Raw genomic sequence first — 22,513 nt, forward strand, 5'->3', positions numbered from 1 at the left:
CACAATTACTCATCCACTATCACCCACACTGAGTCACCCACCATCACCCACACTGACACACCCACCATCACCCACACTGACTCACCCACCACCACCCACACTGACTCACATATCACCACCCACAATGACTCATCCGCTATAACCCACACTGAGTCACCCACCACCACCCACACTGACTCACCCAACATCACCCACTCTTACTCACCCACCATCACCCACACTGACGCACTCATCATCACCCACACTGACTCACCCATCATCACCCACATGCACTCACCCATCAACACCCACATTGACACACCTATCATCACCCACACTGACTCACCCACTATCACGCACGCAGACTCAGCCATCACCACCTACACTGACTCACCCACTCTCGCCCATACTGGCTCACCCACCCTCACCCCCACTGATTCATCCACCATCACCCACACTGACACACCCATCACCACCCACACTGACTATACCATCTTCACCCACACTGACTCACCCACTATCACCCACACTGAATCACTCATCATCACGCACAATGACTCACCCACCATCACCCACACTGACTCACGCATCATCACTCACACTGACTCATCCACCATCTCCCACACGGACACACTCATCATCACCCATACTGACTCACCCAGCATCACCCACACTGACTCTCCCACCATCACCTACACTGACTCACTCACTATCACCCACACTGAGTCACCCACCATCACCGACACTGACTCACCCACCCTCACCCACACTGACTCACCCATCACCACCCACACTGCCTCACCCACCATCACCCACACTGACGCACTCATCATCACCCTCACTGACTCACTCATCATTACCCACACATTAATCATCCATCATCACCCACACTGACTCACCCACACTGACTCACCCTCCATCACCCACACTGAGTCACCCACCATCACCCACACTGACTCACCCATCACCTCCCACACTGACTCACCCACCATCACCCACACTGACTCACCCATCATCACCCACACTGACTCACCCACCATCACCCACACTGACTCACCCATCATCACCCACACTGACTCACCCACCATCACCCACACTGACTCACCCATCATCACCCACACTGTCTCACTCACTATCACCCACACTGACTCACCCACCATCACCCACACTGACTCACCCACCATCACACACACTGACTCACTCATCATCACCCACACTGACTCACCCACAATCACCCACGCTGACTTACCCACCATCACCCACACTGACCCATCCACTATCACCCACACTGACTCACCCATCATCACCCACACTGACTCACCCACCCTCACTCGCACTGACTCACCCATTATCAGCCACACTGACTCACCCACCATCACCCACGCTGACACATCCACTATCACCCACAGTGACTCACCCACCCTCACTCACACTGACTCACCCATCATCACCCACACTGACTCACCCATCGTCACCCACACTGACTCACCCACCCTCATTCACACTGACTCACCCATCATCACCCACACTGACTCACCCACCCTCACTCACACTGTCTCACCCATCGTCACCCACACTGACTCACCCACCCTCACTCACACTGACTCACCCATCATCACCCACACTGACTCACCCACCATCACCCACACTGACCCATCCACTATCACCCACACTGACTCACCCACCATCACCCACACTGACTCACCCACCCTCACCCACACTGATTCACCCACCCTTACCCACACTGACCCATCCACTATCACCCACACTGACTCACCCACCCTCACTCACACTGACTCACCCATCACCACCCACACTGACTCACCCACTATCACCCACACTCACTCACTCATCATCACCCACACTGACTCACCCGCCATCAGCCACACTGACTCACCCATCACCACCCACACTGACTCACCCGCCATCACCCACACTGACTCACTCATCATCACCCACACTGACTCACCCACCCTCACCCACACTGACTCACCCACCATCACCCACACTGACTCACCCATCATCACCCACACTGACTCACCCACCACCACCCACACTGACTCACCCATCACCACCCACAATGACTCATCCACTATCACCCACACTGAGTCACCCACCATCACCCACAGTTACTCACCCACCATCACCCACACTGACGCTCTCATCATCACCCACACTGACTCACCCATCATCACCCACTTGGACTCACCTATCTCCACCCACACTGACTCAGCCACCATCACCCACACTGACTCACCCATCACCACCAACACTGACTCACCCATCATCACCCACACTGACTCCCCCACTATCACCCACGCTGACTCACCCATCACCACCTACACCGACTCACCCACTCTCACCGATACTGGCTCACTCACCCTCAACCACACTGACTCACTCAACATCACCCACACTTACCCATCCAGTATCACCCACACTGACTCACCGACCATCACCCACACTGACTCACCCACCCTCACCCACACTGAGTCACCCACCATCACACACACTGACCCATCCACTATCACCCACACTGACTCACCCACCCTCACTCACACTGACTCACCCATGATCACCCACACTGACTCACCCACTATCACCCACACTGACTCACTCATCATCACCCACACTGACTCACCCACCATCACCCACACTTACTCACCCACCATCAACCACGCTGACTCACTCATCATCACCCACACTGACTCATCATCATCACCCACACTGACTCACCCACCATCAGCCACACTGACTCACCCGCCATCAGCCACACTGACTCTCCCATCATCACCCACACTGACTCACCCACCACCACCCACACTGACTCACCCTCTATCACCCTCACTTACTCACCTACTATCACCCACACTGACTCACCCATCACCACGCACACTGACTCACTCATCATCACCCACACTGACTCACCCACCATCACCCACACTGACTCACCCACCATCACCCACACTGACTTATCCACCACCACCCACACTGACTCACCCATCACCACCCACAATTACTCATCCACTATCACCCACACTGAGTCACCCACCATCACCCACACTGACACACCCACCATCACCCACACTGACTCACCCACCACCACCCACACTGACTCACATATCACCACCCACAATGACTCATCCGCTATAACCCACACTGAGTCACCCACCACCACCCACACTGACTCACCCAACATCACCCACTCTTACTCACCCACCATCACCCACACTGACGCACTCATCATCACCCACACTGACTCACCCATCATCACCCACATGCACTCACCCATCAACACCCACATTGACACACCTATCATCACCCACACTGACTCACCCACTATCACGCACGCAGACTCAGCCATCACCACCTACACTGACTCACCCACTCTCGCCCATACTGGCTCACCCACCCTCACCCCCACTGATTCATCCACCATCACCCACACTGACACACCCATCACCACCCACACTGACTATACCATCTTCACCCACACTGACTCACCCACTATCACCCACACTGAATCACTCATCATCACGCACAATGACTCACCCACCATCACCCACACTGACTCACGCATCATCACTCACACTGACTCATCCACCATCTCCCACACGGACACACTCATCATCACCCATACTGACTCACCCAGCATCACCCACACTGACTCTCCCACCATCACCTACACTGACTCACTCACTATCACCCACACTGAGTCACCCACCATCACCGACACTGACTCACCCACCCTCACCCACACTGACTCACCCATCACCACCCACACTGCCTCACCCACCATCACCCTCACTGACTCACTCATCATTACCCACACATTAATCATCCATCATCACCCACACTGACTCACCCACACTGACTCACCCTCCATCACCCACACTGAGTCACCCACCATCACCCACACTGACTCACCCATCACCTCCCACACTGACTCACCCACCATCACCCACACTGACTCACCCATCATCACCCACACTGACTCACCCACCATCACCCACACTGACTCACCCATCATCACCCACACTGACTCACCCACCATCACCCACACTGACTCACCCATCATCACTCACACTGACTCACCCATCACCACCCACACTGACTCACCCACCATATCCCACACTGACTCACCCACCATCACCCACACTGACTCACCCATCACCACCCACACTGACTCACGCAGCATCACCCACACTGACTCACCCATCATCACCCACACTGTCTCACCCACCATCACCCACACTGACTCACCCACTATCACCCACACTGACTCACCCATCATCACCCACACTGACTCACCCACCATCACCCACACTTACGCACTCATCATCACCCACACTGACTCACCCACCATCACCCACACCGTCGCATCCACTCTCACCCACACTGACTCACCCACCATCACCTACACTGACACACCCACTATCACCCACACTCAGTCACCCACCATCACCCACACTGACTCACCCAAAATCCCCCACAGTGACTCACCCACCATCACCCACACTGACTCACTCATCATCACCCACACTCACTCACCCAGTAACACCAACACTGACTCCCCCATCACCACCCACACTGACTCACCCACTATCACCTTTACTGACACACCCACCCTCACCCACACTGACTCACCCACCATCACCCACACTGACTCACCCATCACCACCCGCGCTGACTCACCCATCGTCACCCACACTGACTCATCCACTATCACCCCCACTGACTCACCCATCACCACTCACACTGACTCACCCACTATCACCCATACTGACACACCCACCCTCACCCACACTGACTCACCCACCATCACCCACACTGACTCCCCCATCACCATCCACACTGACTCACCCACTATCACCCACACTGACTCATCCATCATCACCCACACTGACTCACCCACCATCACCCACACTGACTCACCCATCATCACCCACACTGACTCACCCATCATCACCCACACTGACTCACCCACCATCGCCCACACTGACTCACCCACCATCACCCACACTAACTCACCCATCATCACCCACATTGACTCTCCCACCATCAGCCACACTGTCGCACTCATCATCACCCACACTGACTCACCCACCATCACCCACACTGACCCATCTACTATCACCCACACTGACTCACCCTGCATCACCCACACTGACTCACCCACCATCACCCACACTGACTCACCCATCATCACCCACACTGACTCACCCACTATCACCCACACTGAATCACTCATTATCACCCACAATGACTCACCCACCATCACCCACACTGTCTCTCCCATCACCTCCCACACTGACTCACGCACCATCACCCACACTGACTCACCCATCATCACCCACACTGACTCACCCACCATTAACCACACTGACTCATCCATCATCACCCACACTGAGTCACCCCCCATCACCCACACTGACTCACCCATCATCACTCACACTGACTCACCCATCACCACCCACACTGACTCACCCACCATCACCCACACTGACTTTCCCACCATCACCCACACTGACTCACCAATCATCACCCACACTGACTCACCCATCACCACCCACACCGACTCACCCATCATCACCCACACTGACTTTCCCACCATCACCCACACTGACTCACCCTCTATCACCCTCACTGACTCACCTACTATCACCCACACTGACTCACCCATCACCACGCACACTGACTCACCCACCATCACCCACACTGACTCACCCACCATCACCCACACTGACTTACCCACCACCACCCACACTGACTCACCCATCACCACCCACAATTACTCATCCACTATCACCCACACTGAGTCACCCACCATCACCCACACTGACACACCCACCATCACCCACACTGACTCACCCACCACCACCCACACTGACACACATATCACCACCCACAATGACTCATCCACTATAACCCACACTGAGTCACCCACCACCACCCACACTGACTCACCCAACATCACCCACTCTTACTCACCCACCATCACCCACACTGACGCACTAATCATCACCCACACTGACTCACCCATCATCACCCACATGCACTCACCCATCACCACCCACATTGACACACCCATCATCACCCACACTGACTCACCCACTATCACCCACGCTGACTCAGCCATCACCACCTACACTGACTCACCCACTTTCGCCCATACTGGCTCACCCACCCTCACCCCCACTGATTCATCCACCATCACCCACACTGACACACCCATCACCACCCACACTGACTCACCCATCTTCACCCACACTGACTCACCCACTATCACCCACACTGAATCACTCATCATCACGCACAATGACTCACCCACCATCACCCACACTGTCTCACCCATCATCACTCACACTGACTCACCCACCATCTCCCACACGGACACACTCATCATCACCCATACTGACTCACCCAGCATCACCCACACTGACTCTCCCACCATCACCTACACTGACTCACTCACTATCACCCACACTGAGTTACCCACCATCACCGACACTGACTCACCCACCCTCACCCACACTGACTCACCCATCACCACCCACACTGCCTCTCCCACCATCACCCACACTGACGCACTCATCACCACCCTCACTGACTCACTCATCATAACCCACACATTACTCATCCATCATCACCCACACTGACTCACCCACACTGACTCACCCTCCATCACCCACACTGAGTCACCCACCATCACCCACACTGACTCACCCATCACCTCCCACACTGACTCACCCACCATCACCCACACTGACTCACCCATCATCACCCACACTGACTCACCCACCATCACCCACACTGACTCATCCAACATCACCCACACTGACTCACCCACCATCACCCACACTGACTCACCCATCATCACTCACATTGACTCACCCATCATCACCCACACTGACTCACCCACCATATCCCACACTGACTCACCCACCTTCACCCACACTGACTCACCCATCACCACCCACACTGACTCACGCAGCATCACCCACACTGACTCACCCATCATCACCCACACTGTCTCACCCACCATCACCCACACTGACTCACCCACTATCACCCACACTGACTCACCCATCATCACCCACACTGACTCACCCACCATCACCCACACTTACGCACTCATCATCACCCACACTGACTCACCCACCATCACCCACACCGTTGCATCCACTCTCACCCACACTGACTCACCCACCATCACCTACACTGACTCACCCACTATCACCCACACTCAGTCACCCACCATCACCCACACTGACTCACCCACCATCCCCCACAGTGACTCACCCACCATCACCCGCACTGATTCACTCATCATCACCCACACTGCCTCTCCCAACACCACCCACACTGACTCACCCATCATCACCCACACTCACTCACCCAGTAACACCAACACTGACTCCCCCATCACCACCCACACTGACTCACCCACTATCACCTTTACTGACACACCCACCCTCACCCACACTGACTCACCCACCATCACCCACACTGACTCACCCATCACCACCCGCGCTGACTCACCCATCGTCACCCACACTGACTCATCCACTATCACCCCCACTGACTCACCCATCACCACTCACACTGACTCACCCACTATCACCCATACTGACACACCCACCCTCACCCACACTGACTCACCCACCATCACCCACACTGACTCCCCCATCACCATCCACACTGACTCACCCACTATCACCCACACTGACTCATCCATCATCACCCACACTGACTCACCCACCATCACCCACACTGACTCACCCATCATCACCCACACTGACTCACCCATCATCACCCACACTGACTCACCCACCATCGCCCACACTGACTCACCCACCATCACCCACACTAACTCACCCATCATCACCCACATTGACTCTCCCACCATCAGCCACACTGTCGCACTCATCATCACCCACACTGACTCACCCACCATCACCCACACTGACCCATCTACTATCACCCACACTGACTCACCCTGCATCACCCACACTGACTCACCCACCATCACCCACACTGACTCACCCATCATCACCCACACTGACTCACCCACTATCACCCACACTGAATCACTCATTATCACCCACAATGACTCACCCACCATCACCCACACTGTCTCTCCCATCACCTCCCACACTGACTCACGCACCATCACCCACACTGACTCACCCATCATCACCCACACTGACTCACCCACCATTAACCACACTGACTCATCCATCATCACCCACACTGAGTCACCCCCCATCACCCACACTGACTCACCCATCATCACTCACACTGACTCACCCATCACCACCCACACTGACTCACCCACCATCACCCACACTGACTTTCCCACCATCACCCACACTGACTCACCAATCATCACCCACACTGACTCACCCATCATCACTCACACTGACTCACCCATCACCACCCACACTGACTCACCCACCATCACCCACACTGACTTTCCCACCATCACCCACACTGACTCACCAATCATCACCCACACTGACTCACCAATCATCACCCACACTGACTCACCAATCATCACCCACACTGACTCACCCATCACCACCCACACCGACTCACCCATCATCACCCACACTGACTTTCCCACCATCACCCACACTGACTCACCAATCATCACCCACACTGACTCACCCAATATCACCCACACTGACTCACTGATCATCACCCACACTGAGTCACCCACTATCACCCACACTCACTCACCCACCATCACCCACACTGACTCACCCATCATCATCCACATTGACTCACCCACCATCACCCACATTGACTCGCCCATCATCACCCACACTTACTCATCCATCACCACCCTCACTGACTCATCCACCATCACCCACGCTGACTGACCCACTATCGCCCACACTGACTCATCCACCATCACCCACACTGACTCACCCATCATCAACCATATTGACTCTCCCATCATCACCCACACTGACTCACCCATCATCACCCACACTAACTCACCCACCATCACCCACACTCACTAACTAACCCGTCCTCACCCACATTCACTCACCCACCCTCATACATACTGACTCACTCATCATCACCCACACTCATTAACTAACCCATCCTCACCCACCTCCCTTCAGATTAACTTGATTACCAAGGACCTGATGCCCCAGTATCAATGGATGTTGTGCGTTACTGGGAGTAGCCTCTCCATTGCACATGATTGGTCTGTTAAATTTTCTTCCTTGTCTTCCCCCCCATTGCAAAGCAGGACCATATTACATATCCAAATTCACCGTGAGTGAGCTGAAAGATAACAGAACATGCCAATTGGAGTGTTCTCCCTCCAATGGGCAGTAAAGACAGACCTTCAAACCCAGGGACCACCAATCAGGAACTTAGATAATGTATTCCAAAAACCAATCAAATTAGAAGTCCCTTGTTAGCCTTTGAGCCCCCATACCTACCTGCAGATGCTGGTTCAATTGCTGAATTGTACACCTGTTGTTGTTTGGCACAATGGGCAGTGTCCCTGTTTCTGAACCAGAAGCGCTGGGTTTGAGTCCCACTCCAGGGGATGGCCAAGGAAGGCATGCCCATAACGCAGCCAAACAGGTTGAGTGTCAACCTGTAAATCCTTGCAACACATGCCCATGGCAGGTGTTAAGACCGGGAGAGTTTCCTGGTCAACCCATGGGATGGGAATAATTTTGGACCTTCTACCATCACTATTCATAGCTCCAGGCTGCAACATTGATGTAAAAAGTGTCTGTCACCACAGCAACTTGGACTCCCTGAGTGGTCTGTAACACCACCACCTCCATTTCGCTAAGGAAATATGAACAGTGAGTCAGGTCGTGAGTGCACCCGACACAGCTTACAATAGAAATGTTATACAACACACATAGTTTAATAGTTTTACTGTGTTAGTCTTATAGCTTTATATTGTTCAATAGTTGAACTGTGTCAGCTTCATAGCTTTACTGCTACCCTACCCTCAGCTACAGCAGTTTTGCAATCAATCAATGGTGCTCACTAAACACAATTGTAGATTCATATTCTGGAGCATACACTGGATAAATTCCAACTGCACACCAATTATTCATCTGTAGGGTTTTACCTTCTTAATTTTAATACCGCTTCATTTTTTTTTATCTTCGTCTTAAAGAGAATGGAAAATGGAATCCCTGGGGCCACTGGAGCGGATGTTCGAAGTCATGTGATGGAGGTTGGCAGAGGAGGATCAGAGTGTGCCAGGGGTTGGCTGTCACTGGGAAGCCTTGTGAAGGACTCGGGGAAGAAATTCAAAAGTGTAGTGAGCAGAGATGTCCCGGTAAGGCTCCCACTTCTTTGATCATTCTTTACAGAGTAACCTAACATGACAATGCCCTTGGCTCAGTTGATGGCACTCCCTTGCATCTCATTGTGGGCTCAAAACCTACTCTAGAAACTTGAGCCCAAAACCTAGGCTGATGTTACATGCAGTACAGAGGGGGTGCAGCGCTGTCGGATTATTGTCTCTCGGGTGAGATGTTAAGCCGAAGCCCCATCTGCCCCCTCAAGCTGTAAAAGATCACATCTGCCAATATTCAGAGATAAGTAGGGGAGTTTCCCTGGTGTCCCAGCCAATGCACCCCTGTCTCCGAGCAGTGTAGACAGATGCACCCCTCCCTCAGGGCAGTGTAGACAGATGCACCCCTCCCTCAGGGCAGTGTAGACAGATGCACCCCTGTCTCACTACAGTGTAGACAGATGCACCACTGTCTCCAAGCAGTGTAGACAGAATCACCACTGTCTCCAAGCAGTGTAGACAGATGCATCCCTCCCTCAGAGCAGTGTAGCCAGATGCACCCCTGTCTCACTGCAGTGTAGACAGATGCACCATTCTCTGAGCAGTGTAGACAGATGGGCCCCAGTCTCACTGCAGTATAGGTAGATGCACCCCTCTCTCCATCACAAATAAAACCACAGATTATCACTTCATTATCTCATGGCTGTTTGAAGGAGGAAATTGGGGCCTCTATGCCCCCAACCTCAACAAGTTTCCCTACCTGTGTCTCCCTGCTATCATAAATATCAGATCCAGAGTCTACAGCACAGAAACAGAATAATCAGTACAACTGGGTCCTTGCTGGTGTTTGTGTGCCAGGTCAGCCTCCTCCTTCCCCTCTTTGTTTAACCCTGTCAGCACAACCTTCAATTCTTTTTTCCCTCGTCTTTATCCAGCTTCCTCTTAAATGTAACTATTCTATTTGCCTCAACTATTCCACGTTCTAATTGAGGGGTTTCAGATAATTAAAGGAATATACAGGCTAGATAGAGAGAAACTATTTCCTCTGGTGGGGGGAGTTCAGAACAAGAGGACATAACCTTAAAATTAGAGCTAGGCCAATCGGGGTGATATTAGGAAGCACTGCTCACAAAGGGTAATGGGAATCTGGGGCTTTTCCCCCATCCCCCACCAACCCCCACCCCCCACCAACCCCCACCAAAAAAATGTTGAGATTGGGGTCAATTAAAATTGAGATTGATAGACTTGTGTTAGGCAAGGGAATTAAGATTTAGGGAACCATGGTGGGTAAATGGAGTTAAGATACAGATCAGCCGTGATATAATTCAGGCTCGTCCAACCTTTTCGCCTCGGGGGGGGGCCACATTTCAAGTTTTCTCGCACTCGGGGAGGCCAATGAACAAATTTCAGAAAGAAAAGGATTGTGAATTTCAAAACAAAAGCTGAGGCATGAAAAGAAACAACTTGCTGAGCAAAAACAAAAACAAAACAATAAATTGATAATTTAAGAAAAGAGTAATAAATGAAGATGACCATTAAGAGTGTGAAAGTGTGTGAATATGTGTGTGTCCAGCTCACTCCCGGTTATGGCTACTCACTCAATCTCCCTCACCCAATGTGACAATGGGTGAGAGTACATGAAGGTGTGTGGGTGTGAGGGTGAATGAGAACCCTGAGACTGGGAGTGAGCCAGACATACACCCTCGCCTCCCTCTCACCCGCTCTCTCTCATACACTCACTCATCTGCCCTCCCACTCACCTGCCCTCCTTTTCATCCTCGCCAACACTCACCCTCAAAAACACTCACTCACCCATCCTCACACACATCCTCGCACACACTCATTCACCCATCCTCACCCACACTCACTCATCCATCCTCACCCACACTCACTCACCCACCCTCACACACTCACTCACTATCATCACCCACACTCACTACTTAACCCATCCTCACCCACTCACTCACCCACCCTCACCCACAGTCACTCGCTCACCCACATTCACTCACCCACACTCACTCGCTCACCCACACTCATTCATCCATCCTCAGCCACACTCACTCACCGACTCTTACACGCAGTTACTCACTTCCCCATCCTCACAGACACTCTCACTCACCCAGCCTCACACACACTCACTCACCCACCCTCACACATACTCACACTCCTACACACTCATCCAGCCACCCTCACACACACTCACTCTCACACACTCACCCACCCACCCTGACCCACACAAACTCACTCACCCACTTTCACACACTCACTCACCCCATTTACACACACTAACTGTTTCTCACACATACTCACCCACACTCACTCACTCACCCACCCTCACCCACATAACACAAACTCGCTTACCCTCAGACACATTCACTCACCCACCCTCACATATACTTACACACTCACCTTCACCCACGTTCACTCACCCATCCTCACCCACACACCCACCCTCACATGCAGTCACTCTGTTACCCATCCTCACCCACACTCACTCATCCACCCTCACACACAGTCACTCACTCACCCATCCTCACACACACACACCCTCACTCATTAAATCGGCTGGGGGTCAAGGGAAGTGGGTGATTCAGTGCAATGAGAGCGGAGGGAAGCCTGAGGCCTAGTAGCGCCTGAATGTGGGTGCCCACTGAGAGCCAGGAGAGACGCATGAGAGCCAGGAGGCAGGTGAATGGAGCTGGGCGGGATGCACCTGGATCCAGGAGGGACATCGCTAGAGCTGGGAACAAGTGGCCAGAGCCAAATCAGAGCAATGGGAGCTGCTGGAAAGTGGCTGGAGCCAAGGGAAAGCATGGTGAGTGGTGGCCCCGAGCACTCCTGAGCTTCTCTATCTTTACATACTCTCAGTTCCCGCTGTTCGCTGCTCCTACAATCACAGCCTGTTTCTCTTCCATGTTTGCTGCTGATAGGGTCAGTAGCGAGCCTATCAGCAGCAAACGCATGGGAAAAACAGGCAGTGATTGGAGGAGAAGTTCTCTGCAGAAATCTTCAAACTCACTGACCCGTCTTACCAGCATTTTCACCAATCGATCCAGGGGCCAAATAGAGGGGTTTACGGCCCATGGGCTGTGGGTTGGACAAGCCCAATCTAATTGAATGGCAGAACAGGCTTGAGGGGCTGAATGGCCTCCTGGCATTCCTATGTTCCTGTCTTTCCATGGTCTCTTTTCTGTTTATGACAGCTACTGAAATGGACAATTTTTGCATACAATCTGCAACCAGGCTGCTGTGTTACACACCATTGAACAGCCGGGTTGCTTAAATGTATCCCATGTTGAAGCTGTAGTATCTGTTCCAGTTGAGAGACTGGGTCTCAAGTGGTAATAGACTATCTGTCACAATCACTGCCTCTCCCAGTCAGTTCCAATTGACACTGAGCAAAGACTAACCCCATTTCCTTCCTTTATTGATGAACTGTGTCTAACTCTGCTCATTGAAGTCATTCCACCTGATTATTATAGGATGTCTGATCACTGTTTTAACCTTTCAGCTGCCAGGGCTGAGACTGTCACAACGTTATAATTGGGAAATCCCATGCCATACTTTTACACTGCAGTCAGTGACCAAATAACAATTCAGCTATTGAACAAAGTTAGTGAACAGACAGAGCCAGGTTTTCCAGTCTCGGGAGGACCAATGGAGTGAACTAAAGCTGCTGGTGCATGTCGGGACCATGAGGAAACCCGGATGCACACACTTGCACTGTAATTTCCCGGGAAGATTAAACTTCCAATAGGCTGATTTTCATTGTCCTGGCCCCTTCGGGAAACAGAAAATAAGAGCAGGAGTGGGCCATTCAGCCCTTTGAGCCTGCTCTGTCATTCAACATGATCATAGCTGATCCTCTATCTCAATGCCATATTCCCACTCTCTTGACGCCTTCAGAGTCCAGAAATCTATCTATTTCCTTCTTAAATGTATTCAGTGATTTGTCCTCCACAGCCTTCTGTGGTAGAGAATTCCATAGGTTCACCACCCTCTGAATGAAGAGGTTTCTCATCATCTCAGTCCGAAATGGTCTATCCCGTATCTTGAGACTGTGATCCCTTGTCCTAGACCCTCCAGCCAGAGGAAATATCATCCCTGCATCCAGCCTGTTCATCCCAGTCAGAATTTTATATGTTTCAATGTGATCCCCTCTCATTCTTCTAAACTCCAATGAATACAGGCCTAGTCGGCCCAATCTTTCCTCATACACAATCCTTTCATCCAGCAATGTCACTTACATGGAGCTTAGTATCAGAGACTTGGGAAGGATATGCAGGACTTATCTGGATACTTACCCAAGAATTATTATATTCCCTGATGTAACTCAGTGATTAACAATGCAAGCTAATGCATCATCCTCCACACACACATATCGAACCGTCCACACAAGCTGATTAACCCCTGACCTGACTCCCAACCCCTGACCCAACTAAACACGCCCCTCTTCTACCCAGTCCTGTCTCCACTATCCATCCCCCAACTTGGCTAACCATCCCCCAACCCAAATAGCAACCACCCCATGACTGCCCACCTGACCCAAATGCGCACCCACCCCGACTAGCCACCCCACCCCCCACCAACCCCCAGAGCAGATTACCCACCACCCCCCCGACCACCACCACCCAACTAAACAACCCCCTGACTACATACACCCCCACCTCGAACTACAACCCAACCCAACTACCGACCCACTTACTCATTCATTCCATTCACTCACCCATGCACTCACCCACTGAAAGTATTCAGAACAGAACAGGACAGGACTAATCTACACTTGGAGAGGTAGAGATTAATCAAGGACAATCAGCATGGTTTTGTTAAGGGGAGGTCATGTCTGACCAATTTGATTGAATTTTTCGAAGAGGTGACCAGGTGTGTAGATGAGGGTAATACATTTGACATAGTCTACTTGGACTCCAGCAAGGCTTTTGATAAGGTCCCGCATGGGAGACTGATAACGAAGGTAAGAGACCCTGGGATCCAAGGCAATTTGGCAAATTGGATCCAGAATTGGCTGAGTGGCAGGAAGCAGAGTGTGATGGTCCAGGGGTGTTTTTGTGACTGGATGCCTGTGTTCAGTGGGGTTCCACAGGGATCGGTGTTGGGTCCCTTGCTGTTTGTGATGTATATAAACAATTTAGACTCGAATGTAGGAGGGTTGATGTAAGTTCACGGATGACACGAAAACTGGTGGGGTGGTAGTGAGGAGGATAGCCTTAGCTTACAGGAGGATATAGACAGGCTGGTCAGATGGGCTGATCAGTGGCAAATAGAATTTAATCCAGATAAGTGTGAGGTGATGCACTTGGGCAGGACAAACAAGGCACGGGAATACTCGATGAATGTTAGGACCCTGGGAAGTACCGAGGATCAGAGGGACCTTGGTGTGAATGTCCACCGGTCCCTTAAGGTAGCAGGACAAGGAGATAAGGTGGTTAAGAATACTTGCCTTTATTAGCCAAGGCATAGAATATAAGAGCAGGGAGGTTATACTGGAACTGTATAAAACACTGCTTAGGCCACAGCTAGAATATTGCATGCAGCTCTGGAATCCGCATTATAGGAAGAATGTGATTGCACTAGAGAGAGTGCAGAGGAGATTTACCAGGATGTTGCCTGGGCTGGAGAGTTTTAGTTATGAGGAGAGATTGGTTAGACTGGGGTTATTTTCCTTGGAGCAGAAGAGATTAAGGGGGGACATGATTGAGGTGTATAAAATTATGAGGGGTATAGATAAGGTAGACAGGAAAGAGCCTTTCCCCTTGGTGGAGGGATCAATAGCCAGGGGACATAGATTTAAGGTAAGGGGCAGGAGCTTTAGAGGGGATGTGAGGAAGAATTTTTTCACCCAGAGGGTAGTGGGAATCTGGAACTCACTGCCAAAAAGGGTGGTAGAGGCAGAAACCCTCATAACATTTAAGAAGTATTTGGATGTGCACTTGCGATGCCATGGCATACAAGGCTATGAGCCTAGTGCTGGAAAATAGGATTAGAATAGTTAGGTACTTGTTTGACCAGTGCAGACTAGATGGGCCAAAGGGCCCTTTTCTGTGCTCTATGACTCTCACTTTAAAAACTTACCAAAGAACACTAGCTAATGTCATAAAGAAGGGATGGGGGGCTCTGCGCCTCTTTGCCAATCTTCTCCTGCACTGTTCCTCTACACCAGTCTTCTCTGCACTGTTTGTCTTCCCCAGTCTTCTCTGTGCTGTTCCTCTTCCCCAGTCTTCTCCTGTACAGATCATCTTCCCCAGTCTTCTCCTGTGCTCTTCCTCTTCACCAGTATTCGCCTGTGCTGTTCCTCTTGACCAGTCTTCGCCTGCGCTGTTTTCTTCCCCAGGTTTCTCTGCGCTCTTCCCCTTCACCAGTCTTCTCCTGTGCTGTTCATCTTCCCCAGTAGATAGTCAGAAGCTTTTTCCCAGGGTGGAAGAGTCAATTACTAGGGGACATAGATTTAAGGTGAGAGAAGAAAACTATAGAGGAGATGTGCGGGGCAAGTTTTTTACGCAGAGGGTAGTGAGTGTCTGGAATTCGCTGCCAGAGGAGATGGTGGAAGCAGGCACGATAGTGGTGTATAAGAGGCAGCTTGACAAATACATGAATAGGATGGGAATAGAGGGATACGGACCCCAGAAGTGCAAAATGTTTTAGTTGACGGGCAATATGATCGGCGCAGGCTTGGAGGGCCGAAGGTCCTGTTCCTGTGCTGTACTTTTCTTTGTTCTTTGTTCTTTGTCTTCTTCTGTACTGTTCCTCTTCACCAGTCTTCGAGTGTGCTGTTTCCTTCCCCAGTCTTCTCTGTGCTCTTCCTCTTCAGCAGCCTTAACCTACACTGTTCCTCTTCACCAGTCTTAACCTACACTGTTCCTCTTCACCAGTCTTCTCCTGCACTGTTCCTCTTTTTTCCTTTATTCTTTCATAGGACCTGGGGGTCGATGGCAAGGCCAGCACCCGTTGCTCCTCCCTAATTGCCCTTGAACTAACCTTGTTAGACCAATTCAGAGGGCGCTTAAGAGTCAATCATATTGCCGTGCGTCTGCAGCCAGGCTGGGTAAGGAAGGCAGAATTCTTTCCCTAATGGGCATTTATGAAGCAGATGGGTTTTTACAACAATTAATGATAGTTTCATGGTCACCATTACTGAGAATAACTTTATATTCCAGATTTAATAATTGAATTCAAACATCTACCAGCTGCCTTTCTGGGATTTGAATGCAGGTCCCCAAAGCATTAGCCTAGGTCTCTGAATTAATCGTCCATTACCATGACGCTGCCGTCTCTCCTTTTTACTAGTCTTCTTCTGCACTGTTCCTCTTCACCAGTCTCTCCTTAACTGTTCCTGTGCACCAGTCTTTCCTGCGCTGCTACTCTTCAGCAGTCCCTCCTTCACTGTTCCTCTTCAGCAGTCTTCTCCAGCACTGTGCCTCTTCCCCAGTCTTCTCCTGCACTGTTCCCCTTCACCAGTTTCTCCTGCGCTGTTCCTCTTCACAAGTCTCTCCTGCGCTGTTCCTCTTCACCATTCTTCTCCTGCACTGTTCCTCTTCACCAGTCTTCTCTTGCACTGTTCTTCACCAGTCTCTCCTGCACTGTTCTCCTTCACCAGTTTCTTCTGCGCTGTTCCTCTTCAACACTCTCTCCTGCGCTGTTCCTCTTGACCATTTTTCTCCTGCGCTGTTCCTCTACACCAGTCTCTGCTGCACTGTTCCTATTCACCAGTTTCTCATGTGCTGTTCCTCTTCACCAGTCTTTTCTTGCACTGTTCCTCTTCACCAATCTCTCCTGCACTGTTCCTCTTCACCAGTCCTCTCCTGCAGTGTTCCTCTTCACCAGTTTCTCCTGTGCTGTTCCTTTTCACCATTCTTCTCCTGCACTGTTGCTCTTCACCTGTCTCTCCTGCACTGTTCCCCTTCACCAGTCCCTCCTGCACTGTTCCTCTTCACCAGTCTCGCCTGTACTGTTCCTCTTCACCAGTCCCTCCTGCACTGTTCCTCTTCACCAGTCTTCTCCTGTTCTGTTCCTCTTCATGAGTCTCTCCTGCGTTGTTCCTCATCACCCATTCTGCTCCTGCACTATTCCTCTTCACCAGTCTTCTCCTCTTCTGTTCCTCTTCATGAGTCTCTCCTGTACTGTTCCTCTTCACCAGTCTTTTCCAGCACTGTTCCTGTTCCCCAGTCTTCTCCTGCACTGTTCCTCTTCACTAGTCTTCTCCTGTGCTGTTCCTCTGCACCAGTCTCTCATGCACTGTTCCTCTTCACCAGTTTGCCCTGTGTTGTTCCTCTTCACCAGTTTCTCCTGCACTGTTCCTTTTCACCATTTGTCACCTGCGCTGTTCCTCTGTACCAGTTTCTCCTTCACTGTTCGTCTCCACCAGTTTCTCCTGCACTGTTCCTCTTCACCTGTTTCTCCTGTGCTGTTCCTCTTCACCAGTTTCTACTGCACTGTTCCTCTTCACCATTCTTCACCTGCGTTGTTCCTCTTCATCAGCCTTCTCCTGCACTTTTCCTCCTCACCATTCTTTGCCTGCACTGTTCCTCTTCACCCGTCTTCTCCTATACTCTTCCTCTTTGCCAGTCTTCTCCAGAATTGTTCCTCTTCCCCAGTCTTCTCCTGCACTGTTCTTCCGCAGTCTTCTTCTTCACTGTTCCCCTTCACCAGTCTCTCCTGCACTGTTCCTCTTCACCAGTCTCTCCTGCACTGTTCCTCTTCACCAGTCTCTCCTGCACTGTTCCTCTTCTCCATTCTTCTCCTGCACCCTTCCTCTTCACTTTTTTCTCCTGCACTGTTCCTCTTCACCAGTTTCTCCTGCGCTGTTCCTCTTCACCATTTTTCGCTGTGCTGTTCCTCTTCACCAGCCTCTCCTGGGCTGTTCCTCTTCACCATTCTTCTCCTGCGCTGTTCTTCTTCACCAGTCTCCTGCAGTGATCCTCTTCACCAGTCTCTCCTGCACTGTTCCCCTTCACCAGGTTCTGCTGCGCTGTTCCTCTTCACCAATCTCTCCTGTGCTGTTCCTCTTCACCAGTCTTTTCTTGCGCTGTTCCTCTTCACCAGTCTCTCCTGCACTGTTCCTATTCCCCAGTTTCTCATGTGTTGTTCCTCTTCACCAGGCTCTCCGGCGCCTTTCCTCTTCTCCATTATTCTCCTGCACTGTTCCTCTTCACCAGTCTTCTCCTGCACTGTTCCTCTTCATCAGTTCCTCCTCTGCTGTTCCCCTTCACCAGTCTTCTCCTGCACTGTTCCTCTTCATCAGTTCCTCCTCTGCTGTTCCCCTTCACCAGTCTCTCCTGCACTGTTCTTCACCAGTCTCTCCTGCACTGTTACCTCTTCACTGGTCTCTCCTGCGCTATTCCTCTTCACCAATCTCTCCTGTGCTGTTCCTCTGCACAAGTCTTTTCTTGCGCTGTTCCTCTTCACCAGTCTCTCCTGCACTGTTCCTATTCACCAGTTTCTCATGTGCTGTTCCACTTCACCAGTCTTCGCCTGCGTTGTTCCTCTTCCCCAGCCTTCTCCTGCACTGTTCCTATTCACCAGTCTTATCCTGCACTGTTCCTCTTCACCAGTTTCTCCTTCGCTGTTCCTTTTCACCATTCTTCTCCTATGCTGTTTCCCTTTCATTAGTCTCTTCTGCGCTATTCCTCTTCACCATTCTTCTCCTACACTGTTCCTCTTCACCAGTCTCTCCTGCACCTTTCCTCTTCTCCATTCTTCTCCTGCACTCTTCCACTTCACTATTTCTTGCTGCATAATTCATCTTCACCAGCCTCTCCTGCCCTGTTCCTCTTCACCATTCTTCTCCTGCACTGTTCCTCTTCACCAGTCTCTCCTGCACTGTTCCTGTTCACCAGTCTTCTCCTGTGCTGTTCCTCTTCACTAGTCTCTCCTGCACTGTTCCTCTTCAAGAGTCTCACCTGCACTGTTCCCCGTCACCAGTTTCTGCTGCACTGTTCCTCTTCACAAGTCTCTTCTGCGCTGTTCCTCTTCACCATTCTTCTTCTGCACTGTTCGTCTTCACCACTCTCTCCTGCGCTGTTCCTCTTCAGCCATTCTTCTCCTGTGCTGTTCCCCTTCATCAGTCTCTCCTGCGCTATTCCTCTTCACCATTCTTCTCCTGCACTGTTCCTCTTCACCAGTCTCTCCTGCAACTTTCCTCTCCTCCATTCGTCTCCTGCACTGTTCCTCTTCACTATTTTTTGCTGCATAATTCATCTTCACCAGCTTCTCCTGCGCTGTTCCTCTTCACCATTCTTCTGCACTGTTCCTCTTCACCAGTCTCTCCTGCACTGTTCCTCTTCACCAGTCTCTCCTGCGCTGTTCCTCTTCACTAGTCTCTCCTGCGCTGTTCCGATTCACCAGTTTCTCATGTGCTGTTCGTCTGCACCAGACTTTTCTTGCACTGTTCCTCTTCACTATTCTTCGCCTGCGTTGTTCCTCTACACCAGTTTCTCCTGCGCTGTTCTTTTTCGCCATTCTTCTCCTGCGCTGTCCGTCTTCACCAGTCTCTCCTGTACTGTTCTTCTTCACCAGTCTCTCCTGCACTGTTCCTCTTCAAGAGTCTCTCCTGCGCTGTTCCTCTTCACCAGTTTCTCCTGCGCTGTCCCTTTTCGCCATTCTTCTGCTGCGCTGTCCGTCTTCACCAGCCTCTCCTGCGCTGTTCCTCTTTACCAGTCTCCCCTGCACTGTTCCTCTTCACCAGTCTCTCCTGCGCTGCTCCTCTTCAGCCATTCTTCTCCTGCACTGTTCCTCTTCACCACTCTTCTCCTGTGCTGTTCCTCTTCACTAGTCTCTCCTGCGCTGTTTCTATTCACCAGTTTCTCATGTGCTGTTCCTCTGCACCAGACTTTTCTTGCACTGTTCCTCTTCACTATTCTTCGCCTGCGTTGTTCCTCTACACCAGTTTCTCCTGCGCTGTTCTTTTTCGCCATTCTTCTCCTGCGCTGTCCGTCTTCACCAGTCTCTCCTGTGCTGTTCTTCTTCACCAGTCTCTCCTGCACTGTTCCTCTTCAAGAGTCTCTCCTGCACTGTTCCCCTTCACCAGGTTCTGCTGCGCTGTTCCTCTTCACCATTCTTCTCCTGCACTGTTCCTCTTCACCAGTCTCTCCTGCGATGTTCCTCTTCACCAGTCTCTCCTGCACTGTTCCTATTCACCAGTTTCTCATGTGCTGTTCCACTTCACCAGTCTTCGCCTGCGTTGTTCCACTTCACCAGCCTCTCCTGCACTTTTCCTATTCACCAGTCTTCTCCTGCACTGTTCCTCTTCACCAGTTACTCCTTCGGTGTTCCATTTCACCATTCTTGTCCTGTGCTGTTCCCCTTCATCAGTATCTCCTGCGCTATTCCGCATCACCATTGTTCTCCTGCACTGTTCCTCTTCACCAGTCTCTCCTGCGCCTTTCCTCTTCTCCATTCTTCTCCTGCACTGTTCCTCTTCACTATTTTTTGCTGCATAATTCATCTTCACCAGCATCTCCTGCGCTGTTCCTCTTCACCTTTCTTCTCCTGCACTGTTCCTCTTCACCAGTCTCTCTTGCACTGTTCCTCTTCACTAGTCTCTCCTGCGCTGTTCCTCTTCAGCCATTCTTCTCCTGCACTGTTCTTCTTCACCAGTCATCTCCTGCACTGTTCCTCTTCACCTGTTTCTCCTGTGCTGTTCCTGTTCACCAGTTTCTCCTGCGCTGTTCCTTTTCGCCATTCTTCTCCTGCGCTGTCCGTCTTCACCAGTCTCTCCTGCGCTGTTCTTCTTCACCAGTCTCTCCTGCACTGTTCCTATTCACCAGTCTCTCCTGCACTGTTCCCCTTCACCAGGTTCTGCTGCGCTGTTCCTCTTCACAAGTCTCTTCTGCGCTGTTCCTCTTCACCATTCTTCTCCTGCACTGTTCCTCTTCACCAGTCTTCTCCTGCACTGTTCCTCACCAGTCTCTCCTGCACTGTTCCTCTTGACTGGTCTCTCCTGCGCTATTCCTCTTGACCATTCTTCTCCTGTGCTATTCATCTTCACCAATCTCTCCTGTGCTGTTCCTCTTCACCAGTCTTTTCTTGCGCTGTTCCTCTGCACCAGACTCTCCTGCACTGTTCCTCTTCACAAGTCTCTCTTGCGCTGTTCCTCTTCACCATTCTTCTCCTGCACTGTTTCTCTTCACCAGTCTTCTCCTGCACTGTTCTTCACCAGTCTCTCCTGCACTGTTCCTCTTTACTGGTCTCTCCTGCGCTATTTCTCTTGACCATTCTTCTCCTGCGCTATTCCTC

At 51.3% G+C, this 22,513-nt stretch overlaps 1 protein-coding gene across 9 annotated transcripts in view; it reads left to right on the forward strand.

The window, feature by feature from the left end:
* The window catches only part of adgrb3 (adhesion G protein-coupled receptor B3), a 990,062-nt gene that overhangs the window by 435,569 nt on the left and 531,980 nt on the right, over positions 1–22,513 (forward strand). For all 9 annotated transcript variants that reach the window (XM_078541844.1, XM_078541846.1, XM_078541847.1 and 6 more), the window contains one exon: positions 10,142–10,306. In XM_078541844.1, coding sequence (XP_078397970.1) covers positions 10,142–10,306 — 165 coding nt within the window. The remainder of the gene's footprint in view (positions 1–10,141; positions 10,307–22,513) is intronic.

Source organism: Cetorhinus maximus, chromosome 5 (genome assembly GCF_964194155.1).
Source record: "Cetorhinus maximus chromosome 5, sCetMax3.hap1.1, whole genome shotgun sequence".
Taxonomy (NCBI): domain Eukaryota; kingdom Metazoa; phylum Chordata; class Chondrichthyes; order Lamniformes; family Cetorhinidae; genus Cetorhinus; species Cetorhinus maximus.